At 37.4% G+C, this 18,328-nt stretch overlaps 2 protein-coding genes across 2 annotated transcripts in view; both read left to right on the top strand.

Annotated features, from left to right (window-relative positions):
* Window positions 1–13,898, top strand: part of LOC131168327 (probable starch synthase 4, chloroplastic/amyloplastic) — a 30,133-nt gene extending 16,235 nt beyond the window's left edge. The window contains exons 10-19 of the mRNA XM_058127663.1: window positions 6,217–6,267; window positions 6,380–6,490; window positions 7,481–7,590; window positions 7,847–8,015; window positions 10,392–10,478; window positions 10,742–10,813; window positions 11,193–11,306; window positions 12,812–12,873; window positions 12,992–13,088; window positions 13,292–13,898. Coding sequence (XP_057983646.1) covers window positions 6,217–6,267; window positions 6,380–6,490; window positions 7,481–7,590; window positions 7,847–8,015; window positions 10,392–10,478; window positions 10,742–10,813; window positions 11,193–11,306; window positions 12,812–12,873; window positions 12,992–13,088; window positions 13,292–13,411 — 993 coding nt within the window. The 3' untranslated portion in view covers window positions 13,412–13,898. The remainder of the gene's footprint in view (window positions 1–6,216; window positions 6,268–6,379; window positions 6,491–7,480; window positions 7,591–7,846; window positions 8,016–10,391; window positions 10,479–10,741; window positions 10,814–11,192; window positions 11,307–12,811; window positions 12,874–12,991; window positions 13,089–13,291) is intronic.
* A 316-nt stretch (window positions 13,899–14,214) lies between these two features.
* Window positions 14,215–16,403, top strand: LOC131168328 (peroxidase 55). Its single transcript, XM_058127665.1, has 3 exons — window positions 14,215–14,637; window positions 15,361–15,552; window positions 15,661–16,403. The coding sequence occupies exons 1-3, from the start codon at window positions 14,395–14,397 to the stop codon at window positions 16,234–16,236; spliced, it is 1,011 nt and encodes a 336-aa protein (XP_057983648.1). The 5' UTR covers window positions 14,215–14,394; the 3' UTR covers window positions 16,237–16,403.
* Window positions 16,404–18,328: the final 1,925 nt, after the last annotated feature.

Raw genomic sequence — 18,328 nt, 5'->3', positions numbered from 1 at the left:
GGGATTGGTTACTATCATGTAAATGCTAGTATAGGTATATGCTTTGAGTAGGTGCAGGACTTAGTGTAAAAGGGGAGTATGACTTGCAAAATTTGATTTTTCCTAGTGCCAGAGTTAAAATAGCATATGAAGCTTTTTAGGGGAGGCTGAATGTTCATCAATCTTGTAAACTCACAATATTTTGTAAATGTGTTTAGCCTTTTTGAATCTCTCGTTAAACACATGTTGGTTATGGAGGTGTTTGTTAATGAACTGCGTTGCTTCAATGTTTACTGCTTCATTGCCATTTGTTTTCATGCATTGCTTACTGCTCCCACTTACATTTTTACATTTGATTGTGTTTTTGTGGTAAACTGCGGTAATCTATATAGTTAAACAAGAGTGTTTTAGCTAGTGCCGCACGACCCTTCACAAGGTGTGAAATATTCAACCCGTGATAGTTGGTATTAGAGCTTGATTAATTGCTACATGAATTTAGTTGCCTTTGTTGTGGGATTGTGTTATGCCTTTGCAAGAGACCATGCCTACCAATACTGAGAAAATTGAAGCGCTAGAGGCACAGGTTGACATAACTAACAATGTGGGCATGGACATGGTCAAACTTGCTGAACTTGTTGATGCTTTTGGGGGATCACAAAAACATTAATAGAGTTCTATGGTGGAAATGTTAGAGGACCTCCACCATAAGGTAGAAATTTTGCAGGCTTAGATGGCGGATTCGACTGCAAAGATGAACTTGATAGTTCTTGCTATGGGAAACTCCAATGTTATGGAGTATAAAGGAACTAGGGGGCCATAACATAGAACATTTGGGGGGTGCTTGTGATGCTAAGGAGTTAGAGAATTTCTTATTTGGTATGGATTAGCACTTTCGTGTGATGAGGACAAGCTAAGGACAGGTGAAAGTAACCACTACAGCAATGTACTTGGTTGGTGACGCTAAGTTGTGGTGGCATGCTGAGGATAAGATTGAGAATGGATGATGTGTGGTTGATTGTTGGATAGACTTGAAGAGAGAGCTCAAGGCCCAATTCTTTCATAAAAATGTCGAGTACAATGCTCGATGTAAATTGAGAGACCTTGAACACAATTGGTCAATTAGGAATTGTATGAAATAATTTTCTACTTTGATGTTGGATATTTGGGACATGTAAGAGAAATACAAGTTCTATTTTGTTGAGGGGTTGAACCTGTGGGCAAGGATAGAACTTCATCAACAAGGAGTTCAAGATTTGCCCACCACACAAGCTACTATGGAGTGCTTGACTACTATGCTGTAAAGAGTTCTACAATGTCCAAAGAGAGTGGTGTGGGTGGAAACAACGAAAAGTCTTTTAAGAAAGGCAAACCAAAAGTGGGAGAGCTCCAATGCATCAACTTCAAAAGAAGCTTTGTTGTCTCAATCATTCAACACACCCAATGGTAAGGGTAAGATGACATGCTTCTTATGTCAAGGTCCTCACAGATTTGCTGAGTGCCCTAACAAGTCATCACTTAATGTCTTAGAAGCTTCCATTGCGGAGGGGGCACTACAAGATGGTGAGGATGAGGAGGAAACCTCAAGAATAGGTGCAATGCGCTTAGTCAACGCATGTGAAAGGTAGACAAAAGAGATGAAAGTTACCCAATCTAAAGGGTTAATGTTTATAGACTTGAGGATCGATGGGAAGAGCACCTGTGCTATGGTTGATACTGGGGATACCCATAATTTTGTTTCACATGTAGATGCGTAGAGACTCAACCTATCCTTAGAGAAGGATCCAGGATACATGTGCAACTTAGCCTACTCTGGGACTAGCCAAGTAAGTGACTGTGAAGTTTGGATAGTGGAAGGAACATGCGAATTCATAGTTGTGCATGTTAGATGATTCCCAAATGATTCTTGGAATGGAATTCTTGAGGGAGACTAAGGTGGTACATATGCTGTTTGCCAATTCCCTTTGTCTGTTGTGAAGAAAGGAGATGATGAGAAGTTCCTTTCTGCCATGTAGCTCAAGAAAGGACTGAGGAAAGGGAACAAGCTATCTTGCCACATTGGTGGAGATGAAGAAGAAGGCCAAGAGCAGGTGTGTATTGCCTATAAGCTGTGTTGGATGAATAAGTCTTGAGGTCAAACAAGCTACCTCAAAACTTGCGTTCATGATGGGGTGTGGAGTATGAAATTGAGTTGTTACCAAGAGTGAAGCTGCCTACTGAAGGGCCATATTGGATGGTGCCTCCAGACTTAGTAAAGTTAAAAAACAACTTGATGAATTATTGGAACAAAGTTGAAAAACAACTTGATGAGTCATTGGAAACGAGATATATACATTCTTCTAAAGCACCATTTGGAGCATTGGTGTTGTTTTAGAGGAAACATGGTGGGAGCATGTGGATGTGCGTAGAGTACCGTGCACTCAACAAGGTGTTGTTAGTCATGCAAAGTACTTCATCAAACTGGATTTGAAGTCAGACTACTATCAAGTGAGGATAGCGGATGGGGATGCATTGAAGATGACTTGTGTGAGACAGTATAGGGCGTATGAGTTCTTGGTGATGTCATTTGGGTTGACAAATGCGCCAGTGACATTTGCACCTTGATGAACTTGATATTTCATGGGTACCTTGACAAGTTTGTCGTGGTATACCTACATGACTTTGTTGTCAATAGTTCACTGTGAAGGAACATAAAAGGCATCTATGGAAGGTGTTCGCTAGGCTGAAGGCGAACAATTTGTATGTGAAGAAAGAGAAGTGCTCATTTTCTTAATGGAGCATCAAGTCATGTGATTAAGTAAGGTCATATTTGGATGGATATGGAGAAGGCAAGAGTTATTCAAGACTGGAAGATCCTAACGACAATGAAGGAGTTGTGTTGCTTTCTTGGACTAGCCAACTATTATAGAAAGTTCGTGGAGGGGTACTCGAGGAGAAGTACCATGTTAATAGAATTACTGAAGAAGTGTCATGGTGGAACTGGATAAAGAAGTGCCAAGGAGTTTTTGACAACCTGAAGGATGCCATACTTGCTCTTTCGGACATCATGAAACCTTTCAAGGTATAGACAGATGCATCAGACTATGCCCTTGGGGTAGTCTTGTTACAGGATGACATCTTGTTGCATATGAGAGCTGTAAGCTTAGTGAAGCCGAATAGAGGTACCTAACTTAAGAGAAAGAGATGCTAGTGGTGATACATTGTCTTTGTGTGTGATGACAGTCAAAGTTTTTTATGAAAAATTGAAAATAGATAACTCGACTTTTAGTCACTTCTTTACACGACCAAAGTTATTACCCAAGCAGTGCCGTTGACAAGAATTCTTGGTAGAGTTTGCTTTCTTATTTGAGCACAAGATGGGTTAGATGAACCAAGTTGCGAGCGCACTAAGCAAGAAGGTCGAGCTTGTGGCCTTACAGATGATAACTCACTTGATGGTTACCATGACAATGCGAGAGTGTATTAAGGAGAACCTTTCTAAAGATCTAGTTGCCCAAAACTTCATAAAGTTGACGGGAGAGGGTAAAGCACGCTAGTTTTGGTTAGAGGATGGATTGCTGATGATACATGATAATAGACTCTTTGTGCCTTAAGCTAGAGATTTGAAGAAGAAATTGCTGAGCAAATGTCATGACACCATGTGGGCATGTCATCTAGGATGGCATCACACTTTGGCATTGTTGAAGCAGAGGTATTACTGCCCACAAATGTGTGATGATATGGTTGAGTATACCTGAACTTGTCTCACCTACCATCAAGACAAGATGGAGTGAAAGAAGATTGCAGGACTGTTGGAGCCCCTACTAGTACCAACCAGACCGTGGGAGTGTCATATTGGACTTCATCACTAGCTTGCCCAAAGTGGGAGATGTAGGGTCTATACTAGTGGTTATAGACAAGTTTTTGAAGTACGGTACTTTCATACTCGCACCAAAGCACTGTTTGATAGAGGAGATAACACAATTTTTTTTCAAACATATTGTGAAGTATTGGAGTTTTTTCCAAGATATTATCAATGACTAAGACATTAGATTCACTGCCAACTTTTGGACAAAACTTTTCTGAATCCTCGATTCATAGCTTGACGTATCTACGAGTTACCACCCACAGAAATATGAACAAATGGAGACATTCTCAGTGGGCTATTAGAAGAGTATTTGCGCCATTTCGTCATCGCCAATAAGAAGATTTGGGTGCAATTACTCGACATCGCTTAGTTTTGTTTTAATTCCCAAAAGAGCTTAACAACCAAAAAGATTCCTTTTAAGCTTGTTACAGGCTAGCAGCAACTGTTACCTCACACAGCTGACGAGTCTTACAGAGAAAAGAGTCCAAGGCATATATCTTCATTAAAGAAAGATCAAATGCAGAGATTGCCTAAGACTACTTGGAGAAAGCTTTCAAGCGAATGAAGAAATAGGCAAATCAAGGGAGAAGACTGTTGTACTTCAACGTGGTTGACTTGGTGCTTGTCAAGCTCCCTCTTGAATAGATCAGGTCATTATGGGGTCGAGATAGGATACTTCACAAATATGAAGGACTAGTCCCCATCTTGACTAAAGTCGGGAAGGCCTCGTACAAGGTTAATCCTCCGGCTTGATTGTAAGTGCATCCCGTGTTTCATGTTAGTTGCCTTAAGACATTCAACACTGACATTGAAGATCCAAGCAGAAGTCAGTTAACTAGAGCACCACTGAAGATAATGCAACCTGGAAGAAGAGCTCATTATCAAGGAAGAAGTGGCATGCGTTCTTAGTGAAGTGGAAAGGCCTTTGAGATGAAGAAATCAGTTGGATTTCAATGGAAGACATGCAACCATTCATGGACCTAGTTGAAGAGTACCTAGTGTCAAAATCTATGAGGATGTCGACTGCATAAGTGGGGGAGAGTGTCATGAGCTAAGTTTGTTTAGGGCATTATGCTTGCCTGTGATTGCTTGTCTAGTGTGCATGGGATGGGTTACCATCGTGTAAATACTAGTATAGGTTTTATGCTTTGAGTAGGTGCAAGAGTTAGTGTAAAAAGGGAGTATGACTTCTTAGACAATTTGATGTTTCCTAGTGCCAAAGCTAAAATAGCATAGATAACTCGTTAAGGGAATTAGTCTTGTAAAACTAACTAGCTTTTGTAAACACGTTTAGCCTACTTGCCTCCCTCGCTAAACACACATTGCTTATGGAGGTATTTGTTAATGAATTACATTGCTTCAATTTTTTTCGCTCGCTTGCCATTTGTTTTCGTGAATTGCTTACTGCTTCCGCTTACTTTACATTCAACTGTTGTGAATGTGTTTCTGTGGTAAACCATGGTAATCTTTCGCTGACTAGTTAAACAAGAATAGTTTAGCTAGTGCACATGACCCTTCACTAAGTGTGAAATATTCGGCTTGTGACACATATCTATTTATATATGAAAAGTATATTATTTGTTAAAAATTTGAAAAAGTGAAAATAACTTGCCCTTGTAAAAAATTCCTCATATCCAAACATTTTTGCCTTCCTAAAAAAATACTGTTTAGGGGACTCAAGCAAATGAAAAATAGATGTGATTTTTCTAACTCCTTAAAAAGTTTAGAAACCCTAATGTTTTAAACAAATCAAAAGAGATACAAAAAATTCATGAATTATTTTTTATTTTAAATCTAAAGGCACTTGAAAAAGCTTTTGAAAGATTATTGTTATAAAATGTGAATTTTTGGGTTTTTAAGTCTTTGGTTTTGGCAGAAGCTTTATTTGACATGATTACTACTAAATCATGAATCATAATTACCAAATTGTGAATTGCATGATACATGATCAATTCTTTCGTGCTTCAATTCACTTGCTAGATTTGGATTGGTTGGCTAATAAATTGAGGCGAGTTGTACAATTCAAGTAGAGATTTTTAAGACTCTTGACAATTATGATTTGTTGTTTTTTGATCGACTGGTGTATTTGGTTGGAGCTTAATGCTAGAATTTGTAATGGCTTCTTTACTTCAATTGGTTTGGGGTAAGGTGGTCTTTTCCCTCGTTCTCCAAGCGGCTTTTTTTTAGGAAGTTTCTCTTGAGTGAAATGCATTGAGATTGAAATTATTTGGTCCATTAATCTCTTTGTTTGGTTTCTTTTATTTTTATTTTTTTTGGTACTTTCGTTGTTTCTTCTATTTGTTTTGAGGATGCATTGTCGTGCCCATTGACTAGAGGGGAAAAAAATTTTAATAGAACACATTCTTAGATAAATGTTCGTGTTCAATATGTAGGGGCTTGGGAATACTAGAGTATTGTTAACATGCCATGGTTTCGATATTCAGGCAAGTTGCTTACCTTTTGCCTTCCCATGCATCTTTCAATGAAGAGTTTCTGCCTTGATATTTTGACATTATTAATTATGCTATGAAAATGCCTCATAATTTAATTGGTTAGTGCATCGAGCAACCTGACAAGCTAGCACTTTGTGGACTTGATCCTTCTAGACTTCACCGCCCTGATCGCTTGCAAGATAACACTAAGACGCATCTTGTAAATATTTTGAAGGTATACATTTCTGCCTATGAGGACTCATCTACTTCTGTCTAAACAACCAACTCACTGAAGTTCTTAATTGAGCTAAAAGGTCCATTAAGTATGCCAAATCAATCCATTGCAAGTATTGGTATTTGGATAATATGTTTGCTTATTTTCTTAACATGTTTGGAAAGCTTTTGACTTTGATTTTGTTTTTGTTTTTTTGTTTTTTGTTTAAAGAAAAACTCTGCACTTTGATTTGTTGCTCTTTTGAACTCAAGTCACAACTACAAGGGAAAAAAAATTCTAATTGCAACTTGAGTTTATGAATCATTATTCTTAGGCTCTAAGCAACTCAAATCAAGATCTGCCTTCTAATTGGTTATGTTGTGATTGACTTTAAGTTGAGACTTTTTTCCTATTTTTTGTGTAATTTTTTGTATCTTTTAGTGCAAAATTATATTTAAAGTTTGAGGGGACCACTCTTCTATCATATCTTCTCCAAAAGTCTGCATGTTTCCTTTAAATCCAAAGCCCTATTTTTATCAAAAGCATTGCCATAAAGCTCTTAGGCTATGTTTAGTTTGTGGAATGCCTATTCCTAGGAATAGATTAGTTTTTTGTATGTTAGTTACAATTAGTTATACAAGAAATTATGTTGTTATTATAAAAAAATAATAATATGAAACATTTTATCCATAATAACGAATAGATAAGGAATAACTATTCCCAAATTTCATCATGGGGATGCCTATTCCTTTCTTATTACGTGTTGAGTGAAATAATTAGGAATATATGAGGAATAACTATTCCCTTGATTCTCAAAATTTAAACTATATTCCATCTTATCCCAAGAATAGCTATTCCATCGAATCAAACGAGTTGTCAGTTTCTATTCTTTGCCCATCTATTATTATGGACCGATCTTACATATTACAAAATTCCTAATTTCAAGAAACTGGAGCTTCTTTTGGCTGTCTGGCACACTTAAATAGTTATTTTTTCCCTACTAATTTGCAGGGTGGAGTTGTTTACTCTAATAAAGTTGTAATAATGTCATTCATGCATTCAAAAGGCAGGTTTATTCGTAGTTTGAATCATGGGTTGGAGCCCACCTTGGCAATACACAAGTAAGTAGTGCTTTTATGTCATTTCTCAATTTGACCATAAAATTTTCCATGCTGCTGTTCTTGGTTTCATTTTAATCTGTTCTCTTCACAACCTGAAAAGGAATATAATTATCTTGATATGGCATATTGATCAGTTCCTTTTCAGTTCTAACACATTGATTAAGTTATATTGTTCCATTGCTTCTATTGCATGCAGACTATTTGAAATTGGAGCTCTATTCTGTCGAGTTCTTTCCTCATTTACATTTTCTTGTAGGGATAAGTTGTTAATTGCTCCTAATGGCTTTGATGACTCCACATGGGATCCTTCCAAGGACAAATTTCTTCCAGCGATCTACACTGCAGATGATATGAAGGGGAAAGCTATCTGCAAAGTAGCACTGCAGCGGCATCTGGGGTTGCCAGAGCATGCTTCCACTGTGCTTGTTAGTGGTCCATGATTATTTTCTTTTCATATGTTTATTTGTGTTTAATTATCTGGATTCTTATTATAAAATAACAGTAATTTATATGGTTGTGGGGAATCATACTAACAGTTTGCATCATAGCATGTGCAGCTTGTGTCAGGAAAACTGATATATATTATACCTCTGCTGAAGTATGTGTACATTGGTATCTATGTGTACCACAGTTTGTGTGCGCAAAAAAAAAAAATGTAATGTGGTGGTCTGTTTGTCAACTTTGTCTTATCTGTATGCATCTGTAGAGCAGTATTTATATATTGATGTGTTTTAGATAGTCATTTGCTCTCTCTCTCTCTCTCTCACACACACACACACACACACACACACACGCATGCACGTACACTCATGCATGCGCACACACATACACACACCTTATACTGATGTGTTTTAGCTGATTATGATCTTACCCTGTGCATGTGAGAGAATTTGTACTGCTTTTTGGATTGTGTAGGATACTGCATTCTGCAAGCAGTTCCTTTTTTGTTAGTTATGTCATGCAGCTAGATCACTTAAATATTGAAGCAGCTGGAGCTTTTCCCCACCACGAAAACTTAACGGAAAACATAGGAAATTTGTTAGTTATGTCTTGCGGCTGGATCTTTGTCCTTTGATCGTGTGAATTGGAAGAAAAGGATTCATATAGCTGACCTCACATAGTGGGACTTAAGGCTTGTTATTGTTGTTGATACTGCTGTATAGGAAATTTGTCTAGTTTTTTAGCATTGCTACTTGTGCTGCAACATCTGCTGTGCAGTTGCTGTTGCACTTTCATGGACTGGACAGCAAAGTTTTGACTTGTCTAGACAAACTATCTTGTGTTTGTTATTTTAAACAATGCTTAATACCTTAAGGGGACATTTGATTCATGGAATCCTTAAGAATTGTCAAGAGTGGGCTTTGGAGTCCTAGATTCCCACGTATGGTTTTACCTTGGGAATCGAAATCCTAATGGCTGGGATTGTCCCTCACATTCCCATAGATACCCCTATCTTGAACCCACCCTTCTGTTTTGAATGTTGATTATTTTCTTTTGACCGATTTGCCCTTATTATTTAGAAGGTGGGATGAAAGTGTGACATCCAGATCTTAATATGAGATGAATAATAAATACTGAACATCAAATAAATAATGAACAATAAAATAAATAATAATATAATAACTAAATAATTTGCCTAAAAAAATGTGAAGTCATAATATATAATAAAATAATAATAATAATATGGTAATGATAACTGTACCTAGTATAAAGTAGGTGGCATTTCCTTTATAAGAGCTTGAGGATGAAGCCTCCTCAGATAAAGATGTCTCTGACAATACTCTCCCATAAAAAAACTTTTCTATTTTTGATGTGTTTAAACTTATTGTTCATGCTTTTGAGGTAATGTTGTTAAAACTGAAAGAAACCTAGGTTGAATTAACTGTAGGAATGATGTATTACTGGATATTTTGATGGGCAAACAATAAAAATATTGCCATGGAATTGGCTTCCCATTCCCAGACAATGATTCCTGTGCAAAAGTGATCCAGAAGAGTCTCAAGGATCACTTAAACCAAGTGCCCTCTAAATGGCAAGTGTCTGTATGTTCTGTTTCTGTTCATGTTGTAATGAGGCTGAAGGAGTAGCGTTATGAAGTTAGAGCAGGCGAGATACTGCTCTTTGATGTTAAAAATGTAGTTCGTTTCATTTAATTTACAGAATTTTGATTTGCATATCGTATCATTTATTTCTTGCTTTTACTTTATTGTTCATCTATGTATCCTGGAACTCTAGATTTTTTTGGTTTTGCAAGAATGTAAAAAATTGTCTTGCCCTTGGCTTCTCAAATGAATAGTCAGTTGACGGGGTCCTCAACAAGAAAAAGAAAAAGAAGTATCTTTTCATTTGCTTGGATTGGTAGCACTTTAATATCTTTTCACTTTTGTATTTGATAGACTGTATTTTGGAAGCTAGGTAGGGATGATACCAATAACCTATCTTTCTGTTATTGTTTATTTTGTTTTCAAATGTTTTAGATAACTAGGGACAATATTAATAACCTTGAGACTCTGTTCAGGTAGCACCTTGATATCTTATTTATTCTTGTTTTTGATGAACTGGTCAAATTTTAGAAGTAATTAGGTGTTATATTAGATACAATGGCCATTTTTCTGGGTGTGTTTATTTTTCTTTTAATATTGTATATGGTGCTTATTAGTATACATTGTCTTGAGACAGATATGGTTTTTGTGCCTTCTATTATCAATCAGGGAGAAAGTATGGAATGAGCGTGGGGTATTACCGTATTACTCTGAACCGATCCATATGCTTTTCTAAATAAATTAATAATGTTTTATCAGGTAGGATGTGTCCTCTCAGAAGTTTCAGATGTTGATCTGGAGAAGTTGAAGGCAGCTGTTTTGATTGCTTACAGGAGAGGCATTCAGGTTAGTTCTTTTTTGATGGATTCTTTGTCCTTCAAATGACTTTCATTGTGGCTGAATTATGCTAAAAACACTTATTAGCTGATGTGGTAAGGATCCTTTTAAACCTACCTTCTAGGTGAATAATGATCTTTCTTCCAAATGCGAAGAGAAGTGAAAATCCACATCACCCAGTAAAAACTTTTGGTTTATTTATTTGGTTTCAATTATATTTTTCTTTCCATCAATTTTTCCTTGGATACAATATGTTCAGTGATTCCCTGCAGTTTATCTTCATGGGGTCTAGCAAAATGCCAAGTATAAACAGGGCTCTAGAATCTTGTCAAGAAGAACTCAAGGTACAAACTTGGCCTGTTCTTGTCTTTTTCATCAGCACTGTATACAAGAAATTTTTAGTGTTCACCATGCATTCAAGATAAAGATGTTGAAGCAACAAAAGGTGCTGCTCTTTTATGCAAAATTTATTCTGCTTGCATTTTATTTTGAAAGCAAGCAGGTTAAGCTGTAAGCACAGTTCCTGCTTTTCGTGGTATGCCATTTTTTTTGTCAAACGAAGCATTTTCTGCTAAATATTTATGGAATTCAAATGTTTTTTCAGTCATCAATAGATGTTTAATGGTCGGGCTTTATGCTTGCAATAAATATTAGGATTCATTTGATTTGGTTCAACTTACTGGCATCTTACATGCTGTAATGGGTACTCTTCCATGTCTGCAGGATGAAAGTGCCAGATTTATAAAAAAATACGATGAGGTTTTATCACATTTAATCTTTGCAGGATCAGACATTATCTTGTGTCCATCTTTTCATGACCCAGTGCTCCAAGTTCTGGTATGTCAAGTAGAAGTATAACTAATGTGAAAAGACTAAAATTAACATCCTTCTATCAATCAACTCAGCTCAAAAGAGTTCTTTCTTACCTGTTTGGGATTTGAAGCATGAATCCCTTTATGTGCTGTTTGGACCTGAAGATCTGAGATGCGCTTCCAAAATATAAGTTCCTGGGAATCTAGGCATGTAAAAAATATGGATGTTGGGGATGTTAATACACTGAAGTTTGATTCAGATGATGAATATTATTAGATTCTGGGAACACATGGATACAACAAGATGGGAATGTGGATATGCTCCCATAAAGATGAGCATCTAGACTCCATCCAAAATTGATTTTTTGTGAGAATTTGGATTCCCATGGGAACCTACATTTCTGTAAATGTATCTAGATGTTCATGATTACCTTCCCAGAATGTTTTGAGGAAAACCCTGAACCATTATTCCACCATAAACCAGGAAAGGAAAAAACAGTCATGTGCCCAATTTCTTTTTGATAAATTAGGGCACCCATTGGGTCTGAGCTGCTAAAAGCAGAGCATTCCATATTCACTCCCCCCCAATCCCCAATCCCTTACCACCCCTTCCCAAGATTAGAACCTAACATCTCCAATATTAGGCCCTTTTCACTTGTGGAAAACAGTTTTATTTCCATTTCTAGCTTTTCAAATGATTTCCAAAAATGCCACCTTGTTTTCCAATTCTCTAAATTTGTAGAGGAAAGTGGGAATTTCTAGCTTTTGTATTTAAACATTAGAAAATTGGAAAATAAGATGGCATTTTTTTGTAAATATATTTAAAAATTTTGGAGATGGAAAATAAAAAACTATTTTCCGCAATTAAACAGGCCCTTAAAGTCCCAAGCTCTACCCATTGACCCACTCAATTTAGATATTAAAGTCCCAAGCTCTAACCATTCACCCACCTGATTTAGCCATCAGTTGTGGAAATTCGTTTTCATATTTTCATTTTTCAATTTTTTTCAAATAATTACAAAAATGGCACCATATTTTCCACTTTTACAACATTTATTCTGGAAAGCTGGAAATTAATGAAAGAAATGTTTTCTAATTTTTTTATACAGCTGCTAGAAAGTTGGGAAATAAGGTGGCATTCTATGCAATTATTTGGAGAATTGAAAATGAAAAATGGAAACTTTTTTCCACAACTGAGCAGCCCTTAACCTTACTTGTCATTGATTAGCCATGGCACTATAATTCACATTGTTTATAACCTTTTTTTGGCACACTTGTGCCATTTTTCACCATGCTTTTAATCAAATCATATTCCCATATTAGTGCAGTCATTGATCTTCAATATCCAATAGGCAAGCAATTTAAGAAGAAGAATCCCCTTTCTTGTCATGACCTGGTGCAACATAACTTCTTGCAAATTCACATATTTCACCATGTTCACTTCCCTTGTATCATAACCCCATCTATATGCACAAAAAATTAAATGTAATTTTTATAGTTGATTTTCTCTTGTTGCCACTGAAAATGTAGCTGAAGGCTATAAAATATGGAGCAGTGCCAATTGCAGTGATGTACAATGACAACAGATTGGGGTAACTATTAATATTTGATTATTTGAAGTAACAAAATAGAGTAATAAAATGTTTTTCCTTTTGTTGTTTACTCTTTTTACAGAGAGTAATGTTCACGTCCTTTTGTACTTCTTCACAGGCACAGTGGAGATCGTGAATTTGACAGCACCAAGGTATTGCACTACATTGGCAGTACCTTTGCAAATATGTCCCTGAGCCAAGCCCTTGATGAAATGGTTAGCTTTTCCATTTTCCTCCTGTTGGTCATTAATTTTTCTTCCCCTTCAATTGTTAAGATTTTCTCCACTCACAGGAAGAAATTATTATAATAATTTATTATTATTACTACTGATGTTGTTGTTGCTGTTATTATTATTCAGAGTTTGTGTGTGTTAGGGAACTAAATCTATTTGAATCTTCATTGTTTTGTTTTTTGCAGAAGAACAATCCATTGCAGTGGAGTCAAAGGATCCTGGATGCAATGGAAAAGGACTTCTCATGGGATGCAGAATGCAGTGAGATACATATTGATGCTTATGCATTCCTAAAAGACTTGTGAAGCTGGTGGAATTTCAAATGTGCATATGCATATACAAATGTATCATATGTGTAGCTTTATGGGCACTGCAGAGACAAGGCATTCTTCTCTATGTTGATGTATTTGTTAATAGACTTCACGGAGGGGGTGGTGGAATTAATTCAAGTTTGTGGTCTTTTAGTGTTGAATGTAGCAGCAGTAACAAAGTTCATTTGAGAAAACAGCGTGAAGACATATGCCAGCTGCTGGTTGAAGAGAGCAATATTGAGGGCCCACTGGACTACATAATGGGGGTACTTCATCCCCTATTCTACCCTTACCAATGTTAGAAAAATTGAGATCCCCAATACAGAAGTCTTTCCATTGTGATGTCTTGGGGAACAATAAATGTTTCAAATTTTGTTTATGCATAAAGAAAAAAGATTTTCGTTGATTTTTGTGGGGATTAGTTATTAATGTGTGCCCTAAAGGTACTTGTCAATATTACTATCTTAAGAACACATATTTTTTGGATCATAGCTCCAGTTTGAATTTTAATGTAATGAAGTAAATAAGGCTATCATACTCTAATTAAATGCAAAAAATTTATCTCAACTAAAAAGCTATAGGTTCAAATTTCATACGCCAACCTCCTTGTTGACCATATAAACGCTCAAAGCAATGGATATGTGTATAGATAGATGCATAATATATAGTTTATTTGGGAGACAGAACTTGAAGAAAAGGACAGAAGCCCAACCCCAGAATAGTACTAGGAAACGGTCAGGCTACCTCTTATGGTGAACTGCCTTCTAGTTCTAGGCTCATATATTAGACCAACAAACCTCTCTCTCTCTCTCTCTCTCTCTCTCTCACGCGCGCACACACACACACACAGCATATATAGCTCATGACAACCCTGATTATATGAACAGAGAGAGAGAGAGAGAGAGAGAGAGAGAGAGGTGTAAAGTTGTTGAAGACATATAGATAGATTGAATTGATTTGAAGAATTTAGAATAGATATGGAGAGGGGATGGAGAGGGTTGTATATTTCTGCATCATCAGTTGCAGGAATGGGGTTGATGATGATGATGATGATGATGATGGGGAGGGGAGATGGACAGAGATTAATGGAGAACTTCTACAGCTCAAGCTGTCCAAACGTAGAACTGATCGTCCGGCAGACAGTGTCCACCAAGTTTTCCCAGACCTTCACCACCGTTCCAGCCACCCTCCGCCTCTTCTTCCACGACTGCTTTATTCAGGTTCTACACATACATTCATACATACATACATATGGTACTAACACCTGCTTGCAATTTGTATCTTCTTGACTTTTAATCATTTTATTATTCAATTCCCATTATTATTCTCAATTAATTTCAATCCTACTCTCCACGACCAATTCAGTGGGCGCGCGTTTGCGTGTGTGCGTGAGAGAGAGAGAGAGTTGTTAATTTTCCTATTAATTGGTTGATATCAGATTTTATATAAAAGAAAAAGAATTGCCTTGGCAGGAGAACAGTCAAAGTCAGTGGGTTCTGGAATGTAAATGTATTAAAGAAATAATTAAGAAAATATATAACCAGGTGGTGTGTATTGGTGTGTATATAGATGAGGTAGGCATCACCTAACCTTTTGACTGTAAAGTCGTTCAAGGCTACACGAAATAGCCAATAGGTTGAAGAAGATAATGTCTAACCCCATGGGAAAACCCTGCACAGCCTACACCCATCTGCTTCACGTAGCTTCCTTGGGAACACCCTGCACAGAAGATAAAATATATATTATATCTATTTTTATGTTTGAGAGCTTGAAATTTTTCCTTTAAATTAAATTTGCCTCAATTTAAATAAAATTGAATAAAAAAATAAATTAAATTCCATCCCATGTTCACAAAAATTAAATTATCACCATTTATAATGGTATCCATGTAGTAGTCAAAACGCAGGCAAACTGATCAAATTCCTCTGTTCATTGCTTTGAAGGGATGTGATGCCTCAATTCTGATTGCATCACCGAATGGGGATGCAGAGAAGGATGCCACAGAAAATCTCTCACTTGCTGGAGATGGGTTTGATACGGTAACCAAGGCAAAGCAAGCAGTGGAGGCAGTATGCCCTGGCGTAGTCTCCTGTGCTGATATTATGGCCATTGCTGCCAGAGATGTTATAGGCCTGGTAAAATTGCGCAGCCTTGGTTGCAGCTCATACATTTAATTGCAACAAGCACACTTTCAAACATATACTTACACATAATATGGTGTTTTGATGCATAAAATTTCTCAGGGAGGTGGCCCTTCATTTAGTGTGGAATTGGGACGCCGCGATGGCCTGATCTCCCAGGCATCTCAGGTGGCTGCAAATCTGCCAAAACCCTCCTTTGATCTTGGCCAGCTCAATGCCTTATTTGCCAAGAAAAATCTTAGCCAAATAGACATGATCGCCCTGTCTGGGGCACACACAGTGGGCTTCTCCCACTGCAACGTCTTTGCAAACCGACTGTACTCTTTCTCCTCCTCCGCTCAAGTTGATCCTTCTCTGGATCCAAAGTATGCCCAGCAGCTAATCTCCGCCTGTCCCCAGAACGTAGATCCCAGCATAGCCATCGACATGGATCCCATAACCCCGCGAACTTTTGACAACGTATACTACCAAAATCTGGTTGCCGGGCAAGGCTTGTTCACTTCGGATGAGGTGCTCTTCACCAATCCAGCATCTCAGCCTACAGTTCGCGACTTCGCCAGCAACCCAGGTGACTTCAACGGAGCATTCATCACAGCAATGAGGAAGCTTGGGAGGGTCGGTGTCAAAACAGGTAGCCAAGGGGAGATTCGGAAAGATTGCAGCACCTTCAATTCATAAATCCAGCAAAAGATTAATTCTGCAAATCAGCATTATTATGAAATAACATTCTCCAAGAGATTCTTCAGAGCCATGCAAATTGTAGTTATCCGCAATCCAAGTGCATACTCTGTGTGTGCGCGCGCGCGCTTTTATATATATACACTGCATTGGTGCATTTACATGTCTATTGTTTTCAATGGGTCGTTCAATTATACGGGGCTTTGTTTGCTTGCATGCTTGCATGCATCAGAGTGTTTTGATTCATTTCTGCCAAAAAAACAAAGAAAAGATTGTAATAAGAAGAAGAAGAAGAAGAAGAAAGAGACAATAAGCAAAGAAATGGCCATAGCAAGGCGTCGATGTATAGTGTGCAGGAATAAGATTTGAGTGTAATGGCATGATTATCATGAAACATGCGTTGAGAAAAACTGATTTTCGATCTAGAAATTTTTATTAAGATCTTATGAGATCATATATCCATACCAAGCATGCATCTGTTAAAAACTGTATGGGTTAATTTTATGGTAGGCTCCCCAAGCTTGGTCCTTAACTAACAAAGATAAAATTTATAAATCTAACCCAAGTTTTAGTAGAATAATGAGTAAGTCGGGTGTCAATCCTCAAGGACTGGTGTGTAATTATTAACCACTTCTAACCTAGTTTATTACACTTTGTGTAAAAGGAAAAAAAGGAGAGATTTTGAAAAGGTTTTTCTAGCAACTATTGAAAGCATGTAAATTTTACTAACACTACTCCTACAAAGCAGGTCATAGATCATGAATCAAGCCTAAACTGTTGTGCGCGCTAACTATGTCCAATCAACTATCCGTCCTAAGCTAACGGTTAAGTGAACCATTCAATGGCATAGAGTAGCGAAGGTGCACCAATCATCTGCAGCACAAACGAGAATCGGGGTATACTCTATCACAACGATCACGAGATCACCCCGTACATGAACCGTAGCCTAGTCTATATAAGTGAATGAATCCCTAGTTAGGCTATCCTTTACCCTACCGTTTCAAAACAATTAAAGATGTAAACTTGCATGGAAATTAAAGTGTAGGTATTGAAAGAGCATGTATTTAAATGAAAGCAATGAAGAAAACATGTAAAGAAAGCATGTAAAATCAGCTTCAGTTGCACAACTCGAAGGTCTATCACTAACGATCAAGAATACAATCAAGAACCACCTACTCTAAGCGGAAGCAAGGAACATGAAGGTTGTCACAGGCCTTAAACAAATCCATGCACGAACTAGTACATGAATTGAAAGGAAAAGCAGTAAATCCTAATCTAAGTGGCTCTCAATGGCTTCCTAGGCTTGTCACTAACCTAAGTGTGGCCAAAGAGGAATCCTAAGAATATAGATGAAGCTATATGTTATACCTAATAGGATTTACAAGGTTTAAAATTCAAAATATGAAAGTTCTGCAAAAATCTCGCGAAGTAGTTCGTGTATGTCGACCAGGTTGCATCTCTGTTCTCCCCTGGTCGCGCTTTGGTCGAGGCTTGCGAGAAATCAAGAATTCAAATTCAAGTCTTCTCGACCTAGTTGCACTCTTGAGTCTTGTTGGTCGAGATGATGGTCGAGACTTGCAAGATCTCAGTCTTCAAGAAAGTTTAGGATCTCGACTTAGTCGCCCTTCATGATCTCCTTGGTCGAGCTGTTGGTCAAAATTCTCAGCATCTCTAACTCAGTCAGCTTTAGTATCTCGACCTAGTCGCCCCTTTGGATCACTTGGTCGAGCACTTGGTCGAACCTTTCAGCATTTCTTTCTCAATCTGAACCTAGGAGTTTGTAGCTTATGACCTAGTCACCCTTATGTTAGCTAGTCGCCCACATGGTTGAACATGGTCTTCTTTCCTTTGATGAATTGAGGCTCTAGGGGCTTGGTTGAACATCTAATTTAAGCTTTGTGCACTTTAGTTACTCCCTTGGCTTCTCATATTGCTTAACTCCTCAATTTTAACGTGTTTTTCCTGAAACATGAACAAACCTTTTGTGACTCCAAACTATGATAACAAAAGGTAATTACAAGATAAATGACAATAAAACGAAGGTAAATGGGGGCCTAAAATAGTGCATTTTAGGAACACTTCACAACCCCCA

The sequence above is a fragment of the Malania oleifera genome, chromosome 11 (genome assembly GCF_029873635.1).
Source record: "Malania oleifera isolate guangnan ecotype guangnan chromosome 11, ASM2987363v1, whole genome shotgun sequence".
In the NCBI taxonomy this organism is placed as follows: domain Eukaryota; kingdom Viridiplantae; phylum Streptophyta; class Magnoliopsida; order Santalales; family Ximeniaceae; genus Malania; species Malania oleifera.
Note: the sequence above shows the minus strand (reverse complement) of the source record. Positions and strands in the feature narration are given on the sequence as shown.